This window comes from Antennarius striatus, chromosome 24 (genome assembly GCF_040054535.1).
Source record: "Antennarius striatus isolate MH-2024 chromosome 24, ASM4005453v1, whole genome shotgun sequence".
NCBI lineage: Eukaryota > Metazoa > Chordata > Actinopteri > Lophiiformes > Antennariidae > Antennarius > Antennarius striatus.
The window spans coordinates 1,918,253-1,942,697 of NC_090799.1; the positions used below are offsets into that span (position 1 = coordinate 1,918,253).

The following is a 24,445-nucleotide window of genomic DNA, read 5'->3' on the forward strand; positions in this document are numbered from 1 at the left end:
TAAGCACATACACACACATAATGATGAGTGTGCAAAGGGGGGGGGGTCAGAGGGGAAGGGAAAAACAGTGAGGAGTGGAAAGAAGCCTTATTAATGGCGGCGCGCACACCGAGCAAGGAAGTTCCACAACTACATTTCTTGCACCGTGCCGTCTGGACTAGTACAATGAAAAAGATTGTGGTGAAACATGAAAGCTTTGCTCTATTTAGTGAAATAATTAGCATTTCAGTGGATTCAAACCCTGTCACAGTCAAGGACGGTGGAATGGATAAGTGGTATTTTATTGCAGGAGCACAAAGCTGTGTTTCCTTCATGTTTTTCTCTCAGATGTTTCGCTCGGCACTCACCTGCATAAACACGGTTTTGACTATCCCTCAATGTTTACTTCTAATTAAAAATTTTGCATTCAAGCGTTTCTTCATAATCTGCTGGAGAAAAAAAAAAAAAGAGAGAAAAAAAAAAGCCTGAGTGGATAAAAACACTCCATCCTTGATGATATTCGCTAGACTAACACTGACAAAAGGCCACGGCTGAAAACGTAAAGGGCAGGAGGGGCATAAAAAGTGTCTGGCTGTGGAAGATAAAAGCCATCATTAGGGAGAAAATGAGATAGGATGAACATGGCTGAACTGGTGAGTGGTCCTGGTCGACGTATACATCATCATTTCACAAAAACCACGCTTGAAAAGACAGTTTGCTTAGAATAAAAATAAGGTCCAGCCTGTCTTTTATGTGCAATATTGTTCCATATTTTCATGCTCGTGGGAAGCACAATGGCCGCCGCCACTTTGGGTGACTGGCCACTTCACACTTCCCTCTCTCATCTCTCATCACCAGTCCATTTAGCCATGGACGAAATGCCTATCTATTCTTCTATTCTTTCCAGTGGACAAATACCTGCGGCGAAAAAAAAAGAAAAGAAAAAAGAAAAAGCTCAATGGCTCCGGCTCCAGCGGTGCTTTTTTTTTTTTTGTTCCCGCCCAAGACGAATGATCTCTGAGCTCGTTTCTCTGAGGATATTATGCATCACAGCTGCTGGTTCAGCCACCAACCTGATAAGCGAGTGACGCCAGGACAACGACAAAACATGACGTGAACTTTTCCAACATTTCCAAGCATGTGTATGTACGGTGGCCTAATTGGCACCGCCGTGTAGAAACACTGACAAATATTTGGCCTCCAATTAAAAGAATCCCTTAACATTTAGGGGAGAATGGGGTAAAAACCTACGCGTCATCACTTTTCTAAACAACTTCCTTATTGTTGTGTCATTCTTGGGATGAGCCGGGTTTGTAATTAGCAGTGAAAAAAAAAAAAGCTCCTTCAATGGGTTCTTTTCTCATTCCTGCTGATGTGATGCAAAATCTAACAAAGGCCTTTAAGTGGATGCTCCATTGTTGAGGCCGGTTGATGCAAAATGAGAAACAAAGCCCTTGTAGCCTTGACACCGCTGACCCAACACTGAGAAGACATACTGATAGGAGCACAGACCAGGTCAAAGCTACATTAGCATTCCCATACACGTCCGCGTACATTTATGATGGCGTGGGAGGAAGAAAAATAAATAAATACAACCGCAACTTTAAGGATGCTAAAATAGATGCCAACACCTACACAAGAAGCATGACTTTCACACTGTCAGCTCCAGACAGAAGTAAAATCTTATTAGACACGAAGATTATTTATTTGACATTTATCTCGACATCATCAGAAACACAAAACGTATGTAGTTTATTTCATACAAAATAGAGAAATGACTTGAATTCTGGACGAGATGGGAAACAACATCTGTTTGCTCGCGACGATTCCGTCGCTCTCTTTTTTCTGCTTGTGGACAAACTTCATTCAAGGTAGAAAATTAAAGTTTTCCATCACATATCGACAGAGTAAAAGATCTGCATCGGGAAACGACTATATCTAGTGGAGAAATTTCTATCATATAGCAGCAACACAGAGGCAAAAAGAGGTCCACAAAGTAAAGGAAATTAAAATCCTCGGGTATAAAAATAAATATGATGTTAACAACTAAATCCTAATGTGTAATTACTGGGTGAGAGAAGGTGCTCTGGAGAAAAGAGTGCTGTACTTGACTCATAACATGAGTCACGTCTCGTCGCAGGTACGAAAAAAAAAAAAAAGTGACAGTAAAGATAATGAATGCATGAGTCAGTTAAAAAAAATCCAGCCGTTTCCTGTTTGTCTTTCATGAAAAAATGATTAAAAACAATGAGTTGAAGTGAAATTCAAGGATGAAAAGCAGGAAGGTAGGAAACGGAGACCGCTTATTCCTGTATGGTGACAGACGTATGTGGTGCTGACAATTAAAAGCTGTGGAACATTTTGCATTTCAAAATCCTGACTCGTACCTTTGCAGCCTCCTTTGGCAGGTCGAAGGGGATACGCTGGCGGATTTTGGGGGGCAGCTGACTCAGCACCTCTGCTTTGAGTCGCCGAATCATGATCTGGCTCAGGCGCTGGTGCAGCTCCCCCAAGTTGGACGCCCCGCGACAGTCCCACTGCCTGCGAGGCCCGAAGTACCTGCGAGAGAGCGAATTGAGAAGCGAAGCTGTGACTGCTGATGCGTTTTTACACACATTTCTACCAGAAGAAAACTCACTAAGAAAACATACTTTCCATGGAAATGGCCTGAAGGAATAGTTAAACACATTTAAACAATCCCAACTGGGAGCTGCCCGGCACTGCAGTGGCGTTCCATCGCTCAGCACTGAGCAGCTCTGCTGGAGCAGTCTGGGATCAGTTTTTTGCTTAAGGGCACTTTACAGAGCAGAGAACTATTCTGTCTAATGGCCACAGCAGCAGGTTTATCCCAAAACTTGCAGGCAACTTTCACAATTCATCAGCCAAATGGATTTTTAGAATAGAACTGGGCCCCCACACAAAGGCTGGTTATCTGCCATATTGGCTGCAAATGTGGACAAGCTTAACAAGCAACTGCCAAAATTTGCTGTTTCACACTCTGGTATTCAAACTTGTAGTTGCTGAGGGAAGGGAAATTGACTCACTCCTTCGAAAAATGTTTTCATTTTCACCAGTAACTTTCCAGCTGTGATGTTGCTTTTCTTATCTCCCACAATAACCTCTCTATCTAGAAAGGAAGACACTGCCCTGTGTCCCTCTGTGCGTATAATCCTTCCCAGCGAGTCTGTGTGTGTGTCTGGATCAGAACGTCGCTCCCCAGCCACACCGAGTGCTATTATATACAAAGTGTTATCATTAATGGCGCCGGGCCCATCCGCCACAGAGCTGCTGACTTTGATGGACGTCCAAAACAATGCATTTGATGTGTTTGTTCACACATGTAACTGATCGTCACTGGCGAGTCGCAGCCAGTTGGCATTTAACGCTTGGCTTCAGTTGAGGTCTGGCTCCGACAACAAACCCTCGACTCAGCAGCGATGCCCCTCCAGACTCAGGTACGGACCGCGTTATCCCCACAGACACTTAAAAAAAAAGTGGAAAGTAAACGGTGGGAGCTATTGAAATTCGGCTAATTCCGGCACACTGGAAATTGAGAGCAAGAACGCGCTTCTTGTCTGTCTTGCAGAGTTACATAAAAAGACTGAAATCACATCAGACCTCGTGTTTCACATGACCTTTGGTGACCACCACTTAGATTCTGTATGCTAGGCTAAGCTACCTGTCTTCTAGCTTGAAGAATAAACTTCTCACCTAATTTTTATCAATGCATGTTAAAATACAGTGCATGTCAGGTTGATTTGCACCAAATATGTTGTGCATCAGCTTGTGAATGTGTGTTGTAGGCTCACCTGTAATGGGCGTTGCAGTATTTCTTGGCATAGTCGGTCCAGGTTCCAAACTTTTTTGGGTAGAGGGAATCGATCTGCATGAAAAGCTGTGAACACACAAGCAGGAGAAAGTGTCTCCTTTGAATTAAACTAAATTAAATACGATTTGTTTGACCTTTTTATTCTTAAAATCTGCATGCAACAACTATTTCAAGTGTCTTCCGTGTACCCACTGTGTGAAACTGTATGGTCGGACCTGGTTAGTGTTTGTTGATTTGAAAACTTAAGGAAGATATTGTTCCCAGGATTCGAGCGAACAACTACTGCAGACATGAAAACGAGACAGAAACATATTAATTAGATTCTAAAGACGCCTTTGCCTCGGTTTGAACAGACTGCTAAATTGGAAGCCGCAGCTTTCAGTCATCGACAGATATTTTAAAAAAAGAGGCTTTTTTTAATATCGTGTCACATCTCCCTCGGTGTGAGTTTGTGCATATGTAAACGTCAATGTGCCCGTGTGCTTACGCCGCAGCCTTGTCAATTTCCAGCATTTGCAGTAATTTCTGAAGTAATGACAGGTAATCATCAGCAAGGCGATCTGAATGAGCAGACACAGTGAGAGCGCTATTCTAAATTCAGCGCTTGTTCAACAGGAGCTTTGCATTTTCCCCCTCACACTGTTGATATAATAGGTGGGTGGAATGAGGGCACATCATGAACGGTGCAGCATGCCCTGAGCTGTGTGCTAACTCGATGTCAGAGCCACAGTGAGTAATGATGGCAGTGAGGAGACTGGCACAGAGGCAGGGACAGGGCTTATCAGGTTTATACTGCGGATGATAAAATGTTATATTCAGTTTCAGATTCCAGCAGCAGAGAGAGGGAAAGAGATGATATCTAAAAACTAACCTCACCACTGCAGGCAGGCAGGCAGGCAGGCAGGCAGGCAATGGCAAAGACACCATGGCATGTATCATATATTTAACACACACTCTTGTCTCTACACCTTCTCAAGATATTTCACAAGTACAAACTTCATTTCCTTTTGGAATTAATTAAACCGCCTGGATTTCATCATTTAATTATTACCATCGAGTCACGGTGATGATGAACTTTTCAGCTATCAGCTTACTCCGATAAGGATTTCTTTTTTTTTTTTTAAACCATCTTTAAAATTCTTGAGTTTTCATTTTTCAAAAGGAAATTATGTTGATTCTTCACACCATCTGTAATTTCTCAGCACATCCCATGAAACTGCAATCATGGATAATGAATTAGATTAAGCCTAGTGTGTGTTTGTGTGTGTGTGTGTGTGTGTGTGCGCGCCCGCAGCCTAATATATCTAAATCAACAATCGACCCTACTGCTGTAAATACTAACATGAGCATCAAATACATATTAAATAAAGTAGTTCAGAATGAATTGACTGGAATTATTGAGTATTTTTTTCCAAATTGAACCTATTTAGCGTTTCTTTTTCCCATCTGAGCCCCTTCATCCGTGAAACTGTCAATGGGGGGGGCGTGGGTCTTCCTCTGACGATAAAGGTGATGTGACGTATTTTTGTGCACCAATCAGGAAGGAGGATCTTGCTTTCTTGTTTTCTTTCTTTAAAACTTTACTATTCAAAACAGCAAAGAGGATGATGGGTGATCTAGAACTGGGACGCTTCAAAATTTTGACCAAAATCAATGCAAAAATGGGGGAAAAAAAGGGAGAAAGGAGAGAGAGATGGAGTAAATGTCACAAAACAAAGCTTTATCATCAGAATTCAGGAAACGTGCAGTATCCTTAATTGATTATGTATTGTCTTCACGCTGAGAGGGCGACTTCATCTTTTGTGGCTGCGGTTGTGGAATGTGGGCGACATGCTACCGCTTCAATATATCATATATAAAAATGATATAATAAATCATTATGGAGAGGAGAATGGCTTTCCCGCTATACAAACACTGTCGTCCTGCGAACAGCCGTTCTTATTGTCTCTAAATTCAATAGTGCCCCCCCCCCCATGTGCTTCTTTTTATTACTTGTCTCATTTATTGCGCTGCAGTCTGTGTTCATATCGGGCTTTGTAAATGAAGTTTTTTGCAACAAAGGTTATTGAAATAAGTCCGCGGGATCCTGGAGGATAAGTGATGGCATCGAGAGTTAATTGGCTTTCTGAATGTTGGCTCTGAGTGTGACCTGTTACCATGACGATCTACATGCGCTACACCTTTGCGTGATAACCAAAGTTGAGCCCCCCACCCCCGAGTTATCTTTGCGGCCCTCTAATCTGTCGTCATGAGTGTGGCCTCAGAAAGCCTCGTGAAGCCGGTGGATGTGGTTTTAATCCACACAGCTCCTCCACTCCGGGCCCCTGGTTAAACATCATTAAATATTCAAATGGCATTTGGAGGAGTTGTGAATCGGCAGAAGGATCCTGTAGTGTTGGAAGAGAAGAAAATACTTTTAAAGCTTGCAACCTTTGCAGGTTTTATTACCTCTTCAGGCCGACCCAGCGCTGGGGTGCCGGTGAGCAGGATGGCCCGCTTGGCGCTCTGAATGAGCGGCACCAGGATCTTGGTCCTGGCTGCGTTCCTGGATTTCAAGTAGTGCGACTCGTCCACAACCACCACCGCAAAGCGCTGCCTGCTGAGGGCTTCCACTAGGGGGCGTGCGTCTGTGGTGAGCAGGCCGTAACCCAGAACCGTGACCTTGCTGCTGCTGATGCCCCTGGGGGGGGGGGGGCAGACACAATATATAACCACAAAGATGAAGTAGATGTCACATCTCACACAGGATATGTTCTGATTTTACTTCTTTTTTTATTTTTTAGGTAAATCATTTTTATGTATAAATGTCTTATTTTTTAAAAGTGCTGAGAAAAAGTTTAAAAATGCCTACATTTTCCCTCAAAATGAAGACGTCTTGTCAAGCAATTTTTCGCGCATTTCGTTTTGATTAAATACTTTGTGGGGGCAATGGTGACAAGTTAACAAGGTTAGCCTTTAGAATTTGTGCTTGGTTTGCAGCATGTCGCCCGAATAAAAGCACGTTGTTTTTTTTTAATCATAGCAGGAGTTGTCGCACAATGCTGATATATATTTTTTTATTACATTTATGAGCAAGGCTGGTGCTTGTGTTGCAAATCAGAGCCTAAAACCAAGCATGAATTCCAATATTTTGATTTTCGGAGGTCTCAGTAATTTCTTAAAATAACCGGACATTATTAAATAACTTTCACGGACGGATTGATGGATCACTTATGGCAGGACGACTGGGCTGGAGTCCAAATAAAGTACAGTGTGTGTTCATAATAATGAAGGAGTGTGTCACCCAGTGCCACGTAGAGACATTGATGTGTTTTTAATAGCTGTGGGAGCTCAATGGCACAGAGGAATAAGATACATCCATCTCCGGATACACAATATTTACTTTGGTGGATCAATTCATTGCTGGCTTTATATCAGATCTGTTGATAATTAAAAAAAAATATACAGAATATGATCCTTTAAAATGCAGCATTAGTTCTTACAGTACTCGTCTTTAACGTCGTTTCGACAGCGAGAACTAAATGCGAACTCTTGTGGTTTGAATGTTTATTGACTCGGCAGCCCTGGAGGTGTGGACTTAAGCAGCAAAAAAGAACGCACACACACGCACGCACACACCAACACACAACAGGGCTGCTGGTTTTTATCGTACACCTCCTCTTCTTCACAGCAAAAGAAATGCAGTCCTAGACTCTATCGCAAGTTCTAGATTTTCAAGATGACTCGCTGCCCTAACACAAATAGAGGGGCAGGCAAACAACTAAGCAAACAAACAGCACCTTTCAGTTGCACGAGGTTTCATAAGGACTTCTTAGAAATCTAAAACATCTGCGGCATCTGGCAGCATCCAATTCTTCGCCTTTGCCACACACATACTGAAATAAACCTCAGGTGGCGTTCATGTTCTAAAAAAAAAAAAAAAAAAAAAAAAAAAAAAGAACAAGTCTTTTTTTTGTCCCTCCCTACCCGTTCAGTCATTAACACATCCAGTTCAAGGACACGTTTTTTCCCCCGGAAGGCTTTCACAACCTCTTTGCGCCTCATCTGTGATGTGAAGTTGAGATTTCTTTTTTCCCCCCTCCTCTTCCTTGTCACAGATAGAGAAAGTTTGTTTCATTCAAAAAATACAAACCGAGAGAGAACTAAGGGAAAGTTTAGATGACAATGAGAGCAGCTGTTCTATGCGACATTAGCCCACGGTGCCCAAACACACCCTAAGTCCAAATCAATAGACAGGAAATGACATCTGTCCACCACAGCATTTTTCCACTTCCTACATTGAGATTCCAGCTCTTGTTCAATATTGCAGACGCTGCCTTGACACGGTTTGACTGTCAGCGCTGTCAAACATCGTCCCGTGTCCTCTCCTGGCACGGAGGGACACTTCAAGATTAAATTGTCAGCCGCAACCTTTCTGTCGATCACGCCGCCTTGAATGGGATTTGTATTTCTTTTAATTTCTATTGTCTCTTCAGGAAAATTAGTGCAGAGGCAACTCAAGTTTTTTTTCTCTTCGTCGCTTATTACTGTCACGTCTCGTTACCGTCAGCTCAGGCAACCTACATGGTGTGTGTCTTGTTCTCCACCAGGTTGATGTCGCCCGGCTGCAGCTCGGGGATCCACCTCTCCAGCTCTTCGATCCAGGGGTATTTCAGAGACGAGGGCACCACCACCAGGAGGGGCCACTCCTTCCTGAAGGCGTACGCCGCCGCGATGGCCTGCACCGTCTTCCCAAGCCCCATCTGGACCAGAAATCAACACAAACGGCGAGAGGGCAGAAAAACAAGTCAATCTAACATCGACTCCGCGGTAAATTGCATATGACGGCCGAACTGATGTGAGGCCCAAGAGTAATAAGGTCTCAGAATGATTCTTGTGTCAAAACCGATTAGTCACATGGGAGAGCCGCGCAGGGCTGACAAATTAATTTGGAAGGCATGCGAGTCCCTGATTCTTTTTTTTTTCCTTTTTTGAAAATAGATTTCCTGAGCCAGCATTGTGTGTGCTTACCTCATCAGCAATCATGCATCTGTAAAACAAAAGAAAGAAAAGATTTTATCAGATATGCTTGAAGTTACTGAGAGATCGTTTTGTGGGGTCTGTCTGTTCAATATTATATTGTCGTTTCTATCGACCGTTTCTGAGCAGCTCGGAGAGACTCGGTTTCACAGAGTAGCTCACATTGTGATGCAGAAAATTAGTTCCTTCCTGACATACAATCGCATTTAATTTCATTCTAATCATGTGTGTTTTAGCATCTTAAAGTTGTCACCCAAGAAAAAGTCAAAACTTGTAGTCTCAAACTTGCTGTCAGGCATGAGTTATCGAGGTTTAAACTAAATTAAGCACTCGTTTAGGAAACGGTGTTTCGGTCGACGATCCATTCGATGCCAGATTTAATATCACAGTGACAAATTCAATGTTCACTTGAGCATTTTGAAAGAGTGCAGCATTTTTTTTCCGTTGTTCTACTCACTCAAACTAAGTGCATAATGTAACCAGCCATCCATTAAATATTACGTTGATTCATGGAGTAGGGTGACAGGTTATTAATAAACTGCCACATCAGCAATTCATGTTTTTTTTTGTGTGTGTTGGCTTTATGTGTATACCAGGGTGTGCTATTTTTAGGTTTTGCTACATATTTGGGTTTTGTGCTTTAATATTCAATTTTATTTGACATTTACACATCTGATTTTCTCATCCTTGTGAGTAAATGCATTTGCATGTTGCCACTAAATTGGGGAGTTTTGTTGGTGCGTAAAGAAATCAAATTAAAACAATTCTTCGCTTGTTCACAGATTGCGAAATACACTTCGACTAATTGTACAACTGATCCACTTCAGATCCACGTTCAGTGTCTTATTTCCCCAACATCTGCTGTCATACAATGCATGAGAAGTGAGATTGTTAAAAAATGATTGCAAGAGAGGAGAAATCAAACTGAACTTCATAACATCACCCATAGTTTCCTCCTCCCTGCTCACAGCGGAGGCGGCACGACGCTGCCTGTCTGGTTTTATCTGAATCACTAATGGAATTGCTTAAATAAACTTTATTGACAAAACTAATTGCTAAAATTGATCAGTGGCTTTGTGTTGATGTTCAGCGATTACTTCTCTGTTAATCCTGTTTGGAAGTCACTTTTTTTTTTTTCCTTTTCCAGCAGGAGTTTTTTCTGCTTGAAGCTTCAACGACCGCTGCTCACCTGTCTGGCTCTCTGGGATGTGTTTTTACAAGCTGGACGACAGTCGGCTATTCCAGCACAACAGAAAACCAGACATCATAAAGGGAGAGCTGAAAGTGTGACACATCAGCTGAAGTTGCTCCGTGGAGGAAGCACAGATAAATTAACCACTGCCTCTCTCCGCCCGCTGGGTTTGGGCCTATTGCCATAACCTTTCTTATTCATAAATGCTTCCAACATCATGTCAGAGCAAACAGAGCAACGGAACAGCTCTGAATACCTCAGACACTCTCTCATTATTCTTTCTCCTCCTCCCACTCCTCCTCCTCTTCCTCCCCCCCCCATCTCCGCCCCATTTCTCTCTTTCAGCTGAGGAACATGATTAATGTACACCTTGCCACTGGTGGTTTTTCTAATTGCTAGCACACCGGCCCAGTCAGCGCAATGCGCACCGGCATGCACGCACGGACACACACTCGCATAGTTTGTGTGTGGAAAAATGCACACAAAAGCAAAAAGAGAAAAAACACACACACACACACATTAAAAACCAAGTCTGCACACACACAGGGAAACACATGTAAACATCTACACACACCTATTGTGTGTACGCATGCACAAACACACACACACAGACACACCGTCACTGGGGAAGGAGTGCGGCTGGGGCAGGTGCTTGCCATTTCTCAACACATTAATCATCCTCCTTTAAATAACCTGAGTGTCGTCTTGACGGTTTGAGACTGCGAGGATGCTGCAGTGCGGTTGCCTGACAACGGCACGGTCCCCGTCGCCCCGTCTTTCTAATGTTATCTCTGAAACCCACAAGCCACAAAGTGTCAGGAAATGGGCTCCCCTACCTCCCGGAGCCGGCTACGATGATTTGATGGCTTTGACCTCTGCGCGGTGATGTGTTGTGTGGCCCGCCGTCTAACCCCAATCTTCCATCCCCGCTAAGGCTCGCTCACGAGGACTGGACCGGGGGGTGCGCCGCTTTCCAAGGACCGCTGCACAAAAGGCTGACTAAGAGGGTGCGACGCCACCGCATGCAGGATCTCACAGACAGTTATGGGTTCACGGTGTCATTTCGGTGTATTTTCTAAATGGCCTTAAAATGAAAACAAAGTAGCCTTTAGCTGTAAATGCTTTTTCTTCCTCCTGGGAGGAAGATGTTTCAATAACGTCCACAGCTCTAAAAGGAAAGTTTAAATACTTGCTATATGGGGCGATCCACATTCCCTGCTTGGCTCCAGAGATTTTTTTTTTTTTAATCAACTTGAGCCTCCCCACTTTCCTGCTCACCCCAATCTATCAAAGTGGTTTTTAATTATGTTTTTCAGTGTTCGGCTTAAAATAAAACAATGTGACAAAACTTTTTCGACTCGTTAGACAATATTTTTAGCAAGTTCTGAGGAGGTTTTTTAATAATCTTCCTTTATCCAAACTTCAAACCACTGATCACATAGTCAGAAATAGAAGGTTGCATTACTATCTGACCTAAAACACACCATTGCTGACCATGAGGCTGCAGCAGCAGTGTTCTGAACTAATCAGTGTGTTGATTTCTTCTGCAAACTATTTTCTTTCTATTAAGAATGAGTTCTTTCTGCCTTCAAGAGAGATGCAGCCTGACTTTATGTAGGTCAATCAGCAGGTCCCACTTGGGTATTGTGACTCATAAAGGTCAGCCTCAGCATGCACAATGAATATAATATGAATGTGTTCTGTTACGGCCTGTAGATATGGTGCGACTCTTGGCTCTTATTTGTGTTTAATCACAATCTGTATGTAACTACTCAAGCAGAATGCGCAAAATCGAGTATATGTAGCATGCGGCTCCAATGATGCATGTGTTCTGAAGGTATCAGTCCCTTTAAATGATAAATTATAAGCGACATATTCTACGTTACAACACTTGTTAAAAGTGCTGCCCGACGGCATCATTTTTCTCTCTAACGCACAAACTGACGCAGCACGCTACAAAGTTTATTCATCATTTGCAGCCTCCACACTTTGTTTGTAAAAAAGCTCTTTCTTACTTCCACAGATTTTCTAAATAATGCAAAGTCAGCTATTAAGGCAACTGGAGATTGATGGTGGCTAAAATCACATTTTTTATGCTGTGTAACGGTACGCATCTCCTGCCGTCGCCACTGCACAAAATACAATGCCTTTTTACTTTATAATAAATATGTGAATTAGAAGGAAAAGGAATTCAGAGCAATTTAAAGAGTAAATATCATAAATGAGACACTTGAAGAAGGTGAAATAATTTCTCTCAACATTTTGCCTGCATTAAAAAGACATTTATTTTTATCATATCTACTCAGATTTGGTGAAAAATGTCACAAGTTGTCTTTTTTACTTTTCTAAAGTGTAACAAAAAAAAAAAAGACAACAACAATGATGTCATCAGCTTTGGATCTGTAAAAATACATTTATATCAGTAACACCAGAGTTCAAAAGATGCTCTTGCTGACTTGTTAGGTCTGTGAGAATGAATGTTTTCTGTCTGACCCCAGCAGACGTTGCTTGGACACTTCAAACTTCAACCACCTCTGTAAAATTTTTGCGATGCAGTCAACAACTCAAGGACTCTTATAACAGATGAAAATAATGATGATAACTTGAAAGCGCTCAGAGAGTGTGCGTCATTGTCGCTAATTGCCTGTTGAATCATTTCAACCAGGGCATAGCACACGCTGCGGCTATGTTGCCATGATGAAGTCGCTTTAATCAGATCTGCATCGTGCCAAATTATGTCATAACCCCAACTTCTTTGCTCCTGAAAACTGTCTCCTAGCATCTGAATCATGTGTTTATCATCTGTAGTTTATGAGTCATTTACAAAAACAGGATTTTCAAAAACAGCGGATGCAGATCTTTTTTTTTTTTTTTTTGGTGCTCACATTTCACAGATAAATCAAAGTTATTAAAATAAATGAAACCTCTTTATATAGCTAACTGCGTATGAGCTGCCCATGATGGGGACTATTAATTTTGATTGGTCTATTAATATTACTCTGTTAATAAAGAGGAGTCGAATCCAGGAATGGATGAAGGTTTCTGGCTCACAGCTCAAAAACAGTTTAATATTTTCTAATAAGATTTTATGTATCCATCTCCAATGTACTGGAGAGAATTTGAAATATTTTCATATTCTGAATATGTGACTAAAAATGTTCTGACTTTGCAACTAACCACGATAAGCGCACTCCTTTTTTTCCCCGGTGTTCTTCCAGCACGGCTCCTTTCTGAATAGCAGGAACTGAACTTGGTATTCAGTCTTTGTACTGTAACAACAACAACAGGCCAGTATAAACACATCATTATGTATGTGTGGAAGGAACAAATTCCATCTCTGGAATGGGCTTCTTTCAGTAATTTGGCCGCCCCAGACAGACAACAGTCTACTTATCGATCTCCTCTCGTGCTAGCAGAGCAGAACTTATTCAATAAAAGCACCAGGCAGTCACTTACAATAATATTTTGAACAAATCAGAGCAGGAAGGACATTCAGTGCATCACGTGGCTGGATTAACGCCCCAGTCAACAACTTAATGGAAGCAAATAAGAGGTCTTAATGGATGTACTTTTACTTCAAATTGAAGTGTTTGTTCCATATCTGAGCAGACACACTCAGAGCTGTTTCTTTTTGTTTTAAGAACAGCTGAATATATACAGATGTAAACCCTCAAAGATACACTTCTGCCCAACTTTCCAAACAATATAATCAACCACATCTCATGGGTTTTTATTGTTGCGCTGTACCACAACTTTCCCACATTATCCTTCCTCTAATGCCATAAAATTCACCCGCCCTCCTACACAGTCCAATGCAGCAGGCTCCATAAGCATTTGAATTGCAGTAACATTTGATGTTTTGGTTCGCTACCCTCGTTGCTCTGGATGTGAAAAGACACAATGACTATGATATTTAAAGGGAAAAATCCACCCACGGATCCTCCCACACTGTCAGATTTCCGAAATCCATCTGTGATGTACAGTACATTTCAGGACATTTTTAATAATGAATGGCTGCCATTTCTTTTTTTGTCAGCCTATTTTGTATGGTTCCACCTCAGATAGTGAAACCATACATTTCCCGCAAGCGTTCAAATCCCTTCAAAATCCCACCGCTGCATGGCATTCTGGTAAATATTGCTATTTCTGTCTCTTCTACTATGAGTCTCAGAGTAACAGTGGAATAAAAAGGACTTCTGGTTTCATTCAAGGCTCTTTTTGAGGATATTGAATGAAAACATAAACAGCAGTTTGCTAAAAATAGTGTACAATTATGAGTTTTCTCCCAACTTATGGAGATTACATTTTTTTAAATATTTAATATTCCAGCTTTTTGACAGTTGTCTCAACAAGGTTCCAACATTCATCATCATCATAAACGGTACGAGAGTCAAAAACCAATCACGCAACACTTGTGACTGAGTGGACCTGGAATAGAGAATAATTATTTTACATAATGAATTGTGATATTTCTGTAAAAAACAAGGAATCCCTCAAGATCATCAAAAAACATATGTCAGCGCTGTTTTTACTTTACACAACAGGAACTGTTAATGCTATTTGTGTCCTTCTCTAGTGAGAAGCACTGCCCACGTTGCTCTTACTGTCACACTGATGCCAATTGACTGAGGTAACTGTCCACACAGTGCAGCAAGAGCCAATTGACTTCTGACCCACCCATGTAACAAAGTAGTGCCTCCCTGTGTTCCCGAATCAATATGGCCGCTCCACATCACAGCCGAGGCGCTCATTTTGACTCCCTGTGTGTTGACCTTCCTGAAAAAATGAGTGCCCTCGCCTGTAATTGGTGGTGACCAATGTGTGGAACTCCCACACAAAGATAAGAAGGTACTTGTATTCTGCACAGACAGGATTTTTTACTTACAACCATTGTCGTGGCAATAACTCAATATTTACACAATGCAGGAGTAGAGCTAAAGGTACTTTCTGAGAGACAGGATGGCTTGAATTCAGATTATTGTACTTGTTTAACGAACAAAAGTTTCTTGTCCAAGTCATGCAATTGCTAAAATGTACGATGAGCAGTTGTCTGATTATCAGACCAACTAAATCAGAAATAAGAGATGAAAAAAATCTCAATAGGATTAAAAACTTGGCATACCGGTGATCAAAAAGTAAAGTGTGAAGTAAGCCTCGCTTACCGGCCGCTCTTCGATAAAGCAAACTCGACTCCCTCCCTCTGGAAAGGCATCAGGCGCTGCAGGAGCTTGTGGGGAAGGCCCGAAAGTTGTTGTGACCATCTAGAATCACAGCAGGGGGTCTCCAGACTATTATCCCCCATTTCCATCAGTAAGTCCTCATCGATTTCTTGGTCCTTGCGCTGAGTCAGCCACCTTTAATTTTAGCCTGGGATAAAGCACAAACATTGAAATAAATCTTTAACTGATCACTCTGTCTATATTTGTCAGAAATAGTGTTTACTACATAGAGTTAGAACAACTTCTCTGAACATTATAAGTGACTAGGTTACGTGATCAACTGTGTTTCTGTATCTGGATTTTGATGCTATTTTCCAACAGGTTTGGTATTATAGAGTTGCTGTATAAAATATTTACATCCCTACTACATGACGTGTATCAGTAGCAGTCATTCATTTCCACGAACTACTTTGATACAATTACCTCACATTACATCGTCAAAACAAACTACTGTAATATGTATTCTGTTGTAAATAAAATGTTGATGAAATACTGTAGTTCCCTTGTCACAAACACCACCTGAATGCATTGAGGTGGGCTCACCTCTATGCTGTGAATGAAGCACGTGTAAAAGTTATCAGTCAAGTTACTCACTTCAAAACATCCGGTTTATGCCTTGCTAGAGCTACCAATATCTTTATCAGCGATATTCCAGAGGACCAATAAAAATGTATCAGGTTAGGGGCATAAAAAACAATTAATAAAGTTTAGAATATGTTTTAACATTCAATATTTGCAGTAATGGCGTAAGACGTAAGTTAGCTGGATCGCATCTTTAGCAAGAGCTAACACCGTAGACCGGATGTAGAAGCTTCCCTACAAAAATAAAAGCAAGACTGACAGTAGGCACAGAAATTTACGACTGTAACAGTGGTAGACGCATTATTTTGAAGCTGAAACCGGATATGCAATTCGGTCCAACCGTCTTTAATGTATCTGGCAATCCAGCAACATGAGTGAAAAAATAGCATTTTAACTAACCCAAGTATTTTACGTTATAAGAGTTTATATGCACATGACAACTACCTCAAATCGATACAAGCTATAAATTAACAATACAGAGTCACCAACCTTCTTATGCTACATTTTTCCGTGTGAAATTAAATTTTTTTTAAAAAAGCAAACTTTAGTTTGCATGTGTGTATTTGTGGTTTCCCTACCTGCTGAGAATGACACGAAGCGCAGCTATCTGGTGTTTTTGAAACAGCAGACCGAACAGAAACGCTGACCGGTTTCGCGGTACATTAGAGGTTCACTCGATTTATGACACCGGGCATCCGCAACATGTAACTACCGACGGGTAATCAATGCATTTTCAAACCAATTTTTAAAGCAATTCGCCATAAAGTATAAATAGTTGTAAGAGTATGATTTTGTAAGGTCAATAAATGACAAAATCATCATACAAAACCCGTCAATGCATTGTTGCCATGATGTCAAAAAATAGCAACGACAAGCCGAGACTTATTTTCAACACCCTCCACGACGGAGCGTAAGGAGCTGACGACGCACGCGCCCAGTCCGCTGGACTCCCCTGCCTCTCCTTCACTCCGCTCCCAACACGCTAGCTACTTCACCTTTGCTAGACACTACGGCTGTGCACCGATTGTAACCGAAAGCGGTAAGCCATCGTCAGATATCTGCACTATCGTGTCCAGCAGTCCAGGGTTCCAAAACAAATATGCTAACCGCATAGTTGTAAGCATGTAACACGGGCTAGTTAGCAGTAAACACGTCTCTTGCTAGTTCGTGACAGCGCCGGTGTTTTGCCGTTTTCAGCGCTAGCAAAGCTACACTACCAGGTAATAATCGTTAGCTTAGCCGCGACACGATCCAGAGCCAAACGGTGATATAATACACGTCGCAGTAAAAGACCACATCCAAATTGATTATATATGGACTCAAATTCAACTCATAAGACTCATAAACAAGCGGCGGATTCTTAAAAATGCAGCGTAATTCAGTAACTTCCAGGCCTGGTTCGGCTGTTTGCCTCTTGGTGAGACACTGCAGCGAACAGTCCGCATCCATTGCCACCGGTGATCGTTAGCCACGATCGGAGCTGCAGCTGGATGGTTGCGATGTTTGGTAAAATGTGTTATCAGCCGAATTTTAGTCACATGTATAAAAAATGAAGTTTGAATGTTAAATGCTGTCTAGGTTTTTAACGTTTACCGATATATTGGAAAGAATTAAATACTAAAAACTGACATGGGACCTAGTTTGCCTGGTGTCGTGGAGCATCGGGTGAGAGTATTAAAGACAGACATTTAAAGATCAATCAGACATGCATTTATGTTTATTCTGCACATCCGTCTGTGTTATAATGCGAATTATGGTCTATTGTCATGAGGTGTCTGCATAATTGGTGCTGAGACGGTGTTTTCTTTTTCTTTTTTTGGTCGATGGCAGCCTAGAAAAACAAGTCACACGTAATTAATCAAGCCCACATATGAATAAATTAAATCTACATTGTTCATTTAAGCACCAGAGAATGAAGTTAGAGCTGACCAATTAAGGACAAATGAGATTATTGTTGCATATGGTATGACAAATAAAGTCAATCAACGTCAATCACTTTTGGGTATATTGACTAACTGTTTTTCTTCCAAAGCCTTTTTTTGGAAGAGTGTACTGTTGTTAACGTGTACTATTTGACCTTTTATTATAGAAATTATGAAAGTAAACAAATAAATTAGACTCATGCCCATCAATGACAAGCATGCATCTAAGAACTAATTTTGCCTATTAATTAATAAGTAATACCTACTCTAGTACTGATGACTAGAATCTAGTGTATTATTGCCTCACAGACTCCAGGTATGGTGGAAAAAATCTAAGATGTTGCATCAACTGGGTCTGAGAGATGGGATGGCATCATTTTCACTGGGGTACCACTGGTACAGGGGGGGCAGAGCGTGGATGCCGGGTCAAGTCCTCCATCTGCAGATGCTTGTAGCACGACTTGTTCATCTTTGCAGGGCTTGCAGCTGTGCTGTCCTACAGTTTGCTACACACAGTATAATGTGTGCTGTCTCTGTACTTTAACATGTAATTTTGGGGAATCGTGGCCATAATTATCCCTTGTATGTACTACTTTGTAATCCTGGTTCGTGTTCCTTTTAGAGTGATGTGGTTACTTCCAACAGATTCCATCCTGATCAGCATTAAGGTATAGGAAGAGCTCATCATGAAAGTGTTGCTGAAATGATCTGTTGTGATTCTGCACGCTGTGACGGCTAAAAATAAATGCTCATATTTTTCTCTTCAGTTTCACTTGTGGCTACAAAGGCCACTGCAGTTGATTCTTTGTCGACCATTCATAGCGTAGGCTAGTGCGTATTTGGAGCTAATGACATTATCAGATATTGAGGTTGAGGGTGCTGTGTAATAGCTCTTCAAAAGATGTGGCCCAATGGCTAAATAATTCATAGCCCTCCGGGGGGAAAAATCTTTCATTCCTATAATATTTGGTCTGGGCCATTAAATAATTCATCCACCTATCCATAAATTGTTTGCTCAATTGGTGACCTTTTCTTAGGATTAAGGAAGCACAATAATAAATTCTTCAGAGACCTGGCATAACGAATGGAACAATAATGAGGCGGTATTGGATCGGATCGGTTGTCGCAGCCTGGTGTTGGTTGCTAAGTGACAGCAGGAACTTTTCCACCCGCTGTGTTTGCTGTTAAAGTCTGAGTGACTGGAAGGACAAAAACAATCACATTATGGCGGTCTAGACATCGGCTGTGCTCAGGACCCATTTGTGACTACTTGCGTCTTTGACAGCCTGTCAGTCACATGACGATGAAAGTGCTCCGTGAAGTCGATTTTATTCTCAGAGCTCAATTATCACTTTTATCCGTGCTGGTGTCTTCGCACGCGGGTGAGGAAGCGGAATACTTGATCTCTAATGAAATAAACAAGACAAAACGAGTGCCGGTAGAGGTTATTGTTTTCTCGTTAAATCTTCTAAAATCACAAACGGCAGTTTTTGATGAAATGGAGAAGGTTAGGGATGTTGTTTGATCACACACAAGCGGTTGCCCTTCCTCATTATTCAGTGATGTTTTGTTTTCTAGCTGATCCACTGAAAGTTGTCTTAGATTTGCTGAAAGCTGAATGTTTTATTGCGGCGTTTCATTTTCGGTATTCGGTGGTATTTCAGGTGGTGGCTCCTTCCTCATCTGTGGCTTCGGCTCTAGCCTTGTCTTCTCGTGTTAAGAGCAGGGTGCCAGTTTTAATGGGAAGGTAGCCCGGCGAACAGCTCGGCCTCTCAGCGGCCGTCGCCTCCCCATCGACTCTCCACCTGGTCTTTGAGCACCTAGCTGGCCACGGACCTGTCGATTCCTGTGCCTCTCTCTGTCGTACTCCTGTTCGCTTTCGCTCTTGCTTTCTTTTTCACCTCCTCCGTGCTTCTCTCCTCGCTTTTTCTGTCTTACCTCCCACCTACTCACTTTTTCATCTTCCCTCTCCGTCTTCCATCTATCCCATGTCCCTGACTGCCCTTTCCCTCCTCCTCCCTCATCCTTCCCGCTTCCCCCCCCGCCTCCATCCTAAAGCAGAGTAGCTAATGAAGAGCCCCATTTAGCTGGTGACTTTGGTTCAGTCAGCGCTCCGTAGCACCGGCTGGCTTCGACCGCCGTGACTGGCTGTTGAGGCTCTGACATCACACAGGGGCCAGCTGTTGATTTGGCGCTGTCTCCAAGGCTGGCTGACTTGATGGGTTGTGGCAGGTAGACTTGTGCTCGCACAGCATCCTCTCTCCTCTCCCCCCCTGTTTCTTTCTCTCTTTCTCTCTCTCTCTCTCTCTCTTTGTGACACCCACTCTCCCTCCTCACCCTCTTCCTTTACACTCTCCTCTTTCCGTCTTCCATTCTCACTCAGTCGAGTGAGCAAACAGGAGGCAGCAGGCAGCTGCCGAGGAGCGAGCTGGGAGGCGACTCCAGCCTCCTCTCCAGCAGATTGTGCCTCCTGTACAATGGAAACTAAACAGTCGAGTAGCAGAAAGGATGGAGGGCAGAGCTGCCGGGAAGGTAGGTCCTGCAGCTTGGAGCCACCTCTGAATCTCACATGCGTTTTTTTTTTTTTTTTTCTGTCCCTCTCATGCAGTTTTTGTTTGGCTTTTTCAACATTTTCTTTCCCATTATTATTATTATTTTAGCTCGTTTTTCTGCTGTTTGTTACCATCGCTGCTCTTAAAAACCCATGCCAGAAAGGTTAAGCCATGAGAAATCTCTTCTGCAAGAAGAGACGTTTTCCCAAAAAATGCATATTCTTAAGTCTGCAAGCGGGGCGTCTTTTCCTTGTCTTTAGCTTGTGAACACTGCATCTGTTAACGGCACGCTGTCAGGGCTCGCGCTGCTCCGCCGGACCGAGCCGGAGCCTTTCCAAACCTGCTCATGAGTTTGCCAGTCGCTGCTTCTGCTTTTCATTAGGAGGATAATTAACCCAGATCAGCCAATAAGAGGCTTCACCCCGCTTTGTTCTGCAGCCAGACTCATCCTCTGCCTCCCCGGTTTCCTCTGTTTGTTCTGCAGGTGCCGCTCTGAAAATAGACTTTTAATGACCGGCAGACTTTTTGAGTTATCCTCCTCTCTCTTAAGGCTCCGCATTAAAAATGCTAGCCTTGCATGTTAGTTTCTTGTTTTTTATTGTTTTTCCTCTAGTTGCCTGGATTGATATTCCCTGGAAGCCCTCCTATGGGATGGGTAATAGATTACCCACATGCTCTGCTGTGGATTTAATTTATTAATGCTGGCTGGCTGCGTTCATGCTGCACCGCACCGCGCTCACACAGCCTTGCGCGACCTGGAGGCAGCGTGAGCAACACAATTACAGGCTCATTTGTCCCTGTTTATGCTTTCTCTGTTAATTCGGTCTGAGCTATTACAGGCAGTTCCTTAAACCGACACCGCCTCGGCCGTCCTGAAATCGAGGCAGGCAGTGATATGATTTCATAAGCTTTACACTAATCGTTTTCCTGGTCCAATTATATAGCTCCCCTGTCAGTGCTTTTCTGGCTTTTGCAATTAGCAGAAATGGCGAGAAAATGGGAGATTAGTTACTCAGTTTAGCAAAACGCAGAAATCAATTTTATTGCGGTGCCATGAGTGCAAACCAGTATTAGTAACCTAATTAACTGTTTATTTGATGTTTGATTTTATTTGCCAGAGTGCACGTCCTGCACTCTGCTGAGGGTGATTTATTCTAAATCTGCCTCTTTGTCTATTTCTAATAGCAACTAATTGCAAAGTGAATGTTTGGCTGCTTTCCTCTGGATGAATTTACAGTTTTAAGACTAGACTGGTAAATTTTCTTCCTATTAAATGTTGATCCGATGACAAAAGCCACCAGACGTGGCGTTGCCGTTTGATTTTTGTGTGTGTGTGCATTTGTATGACAGAGCTGTGGTTATTATTCCAAATCTCTGCAGACAATGCCACAGCTGCTGCTCCTGTCTTTTTTTTTTTTTTTTTTTAATGTGACACTAGCAGAAGCTCATCAGCAGTAATAAAAGCGTGCATCATCATGCGATGCGTAAACCTGCGACTGCACGCAGGAAGATTCCGCCACTTTGGGTTTTTTTTTTTTTTTCTTCCGCTCCTCAGGCAACCAGGAATCCACAGTCGGATTTTCTTTGTCAAGCCTGCGATGGTGATGGTTTCTTTCCGCCCCACGTTTGGCTCATCGCCTCCTTCTCAGCCGAGCCGGAGGTGGAGTGTCAGGAAAAAAGGGTCAGGGGGTTGAGGGTTGTTCACCTCCGGTTGAGCTAGTTATAGCCCAGACAAGAGTCCTGATCCACACAGAGTAGAGGTGTGGGAGGAAAGGTCAGCCTTAGCCAGAGAGAGAGGCAGGTGTGTGTGAGTGTGTGTGTGAAGGGGAAAAGAAGTAAGTGTGCTTTCGAGCCTGTGCCATCACCAGTAGGCTCTTAAGGGCTTCACACTGATTGAAAAATTTTCTCATTACCTCGCTATCCGACATAATTGTCCATGTGAGCAGTCCGTTAAGAGGCTGCTGTGTGATTAACTTAGCTCAGTTGACGGCCAGCCTTATGACCCCACTGTGTGTTTTTGGGGAATTAATTTCCATCTCGATTATGTGTGTGTTTTGTGTCTTTGTCTGTGTCTGTGTGTGTGTCTGTGTCTGTGTGTGTGTGTGTGTGTTGTGTGTGTGTGTGTGTGTGTGTGTGTGTGTGTGTGTGTGTGTGTGTGTGTGTGTGTGTGTGAGACACCAATCCAGCTGAATTTTTCTCAAACTAAAATTAATTTGGTGATCATTTTCTGTTTTTCCAGGCCAGGTTGGGTGCATGCAATCGTGCACCTGTGTGTGGTTGTGTGTGTGTGTGTGTGTGTGTGTGTGTGTGTGTGCGTGAGAGAGAGAGAGAGAGAGAGAGAGATCAAGGATGCCGTTGATGCCGTTGAGCATTCTAATAAAGTTGGCGCGAAGAGGCGGGTGTGACGCTCACTGATGCCTGAGCGAGCCTCTTTTAAGGTCGCTGCGCTCTGCACCAACCGTTCCACCGATGAACCACTCCCTGTCAGCTACAGCACAATGCTGGAGGAGGCACAGGCAGGCGGAGCATCGCTACAAGTGTGTGTGTGTGTTTGTGTGTGTGTGTATCTGCGTCTTTTTTAAAAAAATTTTGCACTGTTGTGTGACAAGCAACGATGCTTCCCTGTGTCTCCTTTTATTTTTTTTTTCCGGTTATGGCAGGAATTATTTAATGAACACATATCAGACGGTTTATACCACACACACACCACACACACACACACACACACACACACACACACAGCAGCTCTGGTCATAAAACACGAAGCGCCGATGGCCAAGCTCAGCCTCGCCGCCGTCAGAGGAACTTTTACTCTCCGCGTGTGTGCGTTCGCGATAGCTGCAGGACCGACCGGCGCTGAATTACTGAGCAGGCGCCGCATTTTTTCCCCCCGTGGCGACACTCCTATTAACAGAGGCTTCACTTGGCACCACCTCTTGCCTGCAAATTCCGGAGCCACAGCACCAAGGTGATACTCCTGTCACCGCAGAATAACCATTTAAAGTGCCGGGGGCCTTTTAGAGAGATAAGAGCAGAAGGGTCAAGAAAAGAGCCTCTCGGAAAAATGTAGAGGCTATTGAGAGGGGAGGTGATTTTATCTCCCGATGACCAGCATACTGTAATAGATTCCTTGCTTCCTGCTGCATACACAGGTAACATACATGACATCATCTCTGATGAAAGGATCCAGCTTTGGCCCTTACGTCTGTTGGTTGACATAAGCGCTACCGGCTGCTGAGGACGTTTTGCCCAATAATTTGCAAAAAATGTCACCTGGGAAACTCCGATTTCAAGGATTTGAATTCATTATGAAGATAATGGAGTCCTGCAAAGCAATGCACCAACGCACGACTCTTTCGTGCCACGCCGCTCTTCCTCCCTCCCTGTCCTCGTCTCCGTCTGGCTGCAGGCACAAAGGTGTCATCGAGAGGGAAGATTATAAAAGAACGCAAGGATCCCACTTGACCTTTTTTTTTTTTTTTTTGGTTGGAATGGGAGGTCATGTTGTGGGAACAGCAGCTGGGCCTTGGCACCGCTGGGTGGCAGAATCGGCGAGGCGTCAGTGCCTGCTCAGTGGGATGCAGCTGAGAACAGGAGCAGAGAGGCAAGGAGAAAAGATACAGCAGTTGTGTAATATTTGAATATCCTATGAATGTGATCAGTTTGTTTATTGAGCATGCATTGCTGTGATTGTTAAGTGGCTATCATAAAAACGCAAGACGACGTTGCCTTATGATGACATTTTATAAACCAAATGATTAATGGATTAATGGAGCGAGCGGCTGCTAGATTAATCGACAGTGGAAACGATCATTAGTTGTAGCCTCGATTTGATGTTAATCAACTGGTTTTTGCAACTGCAGCCAATAAAATCGTCCCGTTTTCACAGCTGGAATTCGCATCTACTCTTTATTCTCCGATGTCTTGTCGATATTGTGCAGCTTCGTCGACGACGTCGCTGTTTGCAGATGTCTGCCTTTGCCCGATTGGTGTCGCCCTGTGGCTCAGTGACAAAAGAATTTTTGCTGAAAAATAGATATTGTTCACCAGACGGTTTGAAATTTATGTGCCACCAAATAGCAGAGGATTTTCGGCTGAGAAATTCTATCTTCCCCCCCGCTGCTGTCTGAATTCCTAATGCTGGTTTTTTT

General features: G+C 42.9%; 2 protein-coding genes across 12 annotated transcripts in view; one reads left to right on the top strand and one right to left on the bottom strand.

The window, feature by feature from the left end:
* zranb3 (zinc finger, RAN-binding domain containing 3) overlaps nt 1-16,504 on the bottom strand; it is a 68,880-nt gene extending 52,376 nt beyond the window's left edge. For 2 of the 6 annotated variants that reach the window (XM_068309212.1, XM_068309213.1), the window contains exons 1-7: nt 15,833-15,994; nt 15,182-15,386; nt 8,819-8,837; nt 8,372-8,550; nt 6,257-6,488; nt 3,789-3,874; nt 2,367-2,538 (exon numbers count right to left, since the gene is read on the bottom strand). In XM_068309212.1, coding sequence (XP_068165313.1) covers nt 2,367-2,538; nt 3,789-3,874; nt 6,257-6,488; nt 8,372-8,550; nt 8,819-8,837; nt 15,182-15,327 — 834 coding nt within the window. In that variant the 5' untranslated portion in view covers nt 15,328-15,386; nt 15,833-15,994. Of the gene's footprint in view, nt 1-2,366; nt 2,539-3,788; nt 3,875-6,256; nt 6,489-8,371; nt 8,551-8,818; nt 8,838-10,855; nt 10,899-15,181; nt 15,387-15,832; nt 15,998-16,398 lie in introns of those variants that run through there. The other 4 variants (XM_068309214.1, XM_068309215.1, XM_068309217.1 and 1 more) reach the window with 4 other exon arrangements.
* A 226-nt stretch (nt 16,505-16,730) lies between these two features.
* Nucleotides 16,731-24,445, top strand: part of r3hdm1 (R3H domain containing 1) — a 38,600-nt gene continuing 30,885 nt past the window's right edge. For 3 of the 6 annotated variants that reach the window (XM_068309218.1, XM_068309220.1, XM_068309223.1), the window contains exon 1: nt 16,732-16,859. The gene's annotated coding sequence lies outside the window, so the exon portion shown is untranslated. Of the gene's footprint in view, nt 16,860-20,168; nt 20,275-24,445 lie in introns of those variants that run through there. The other 3 variants (XR_011034638.1, XM_068309221.1, XM_068309219.1) reach the window with 3 other exon arrangements.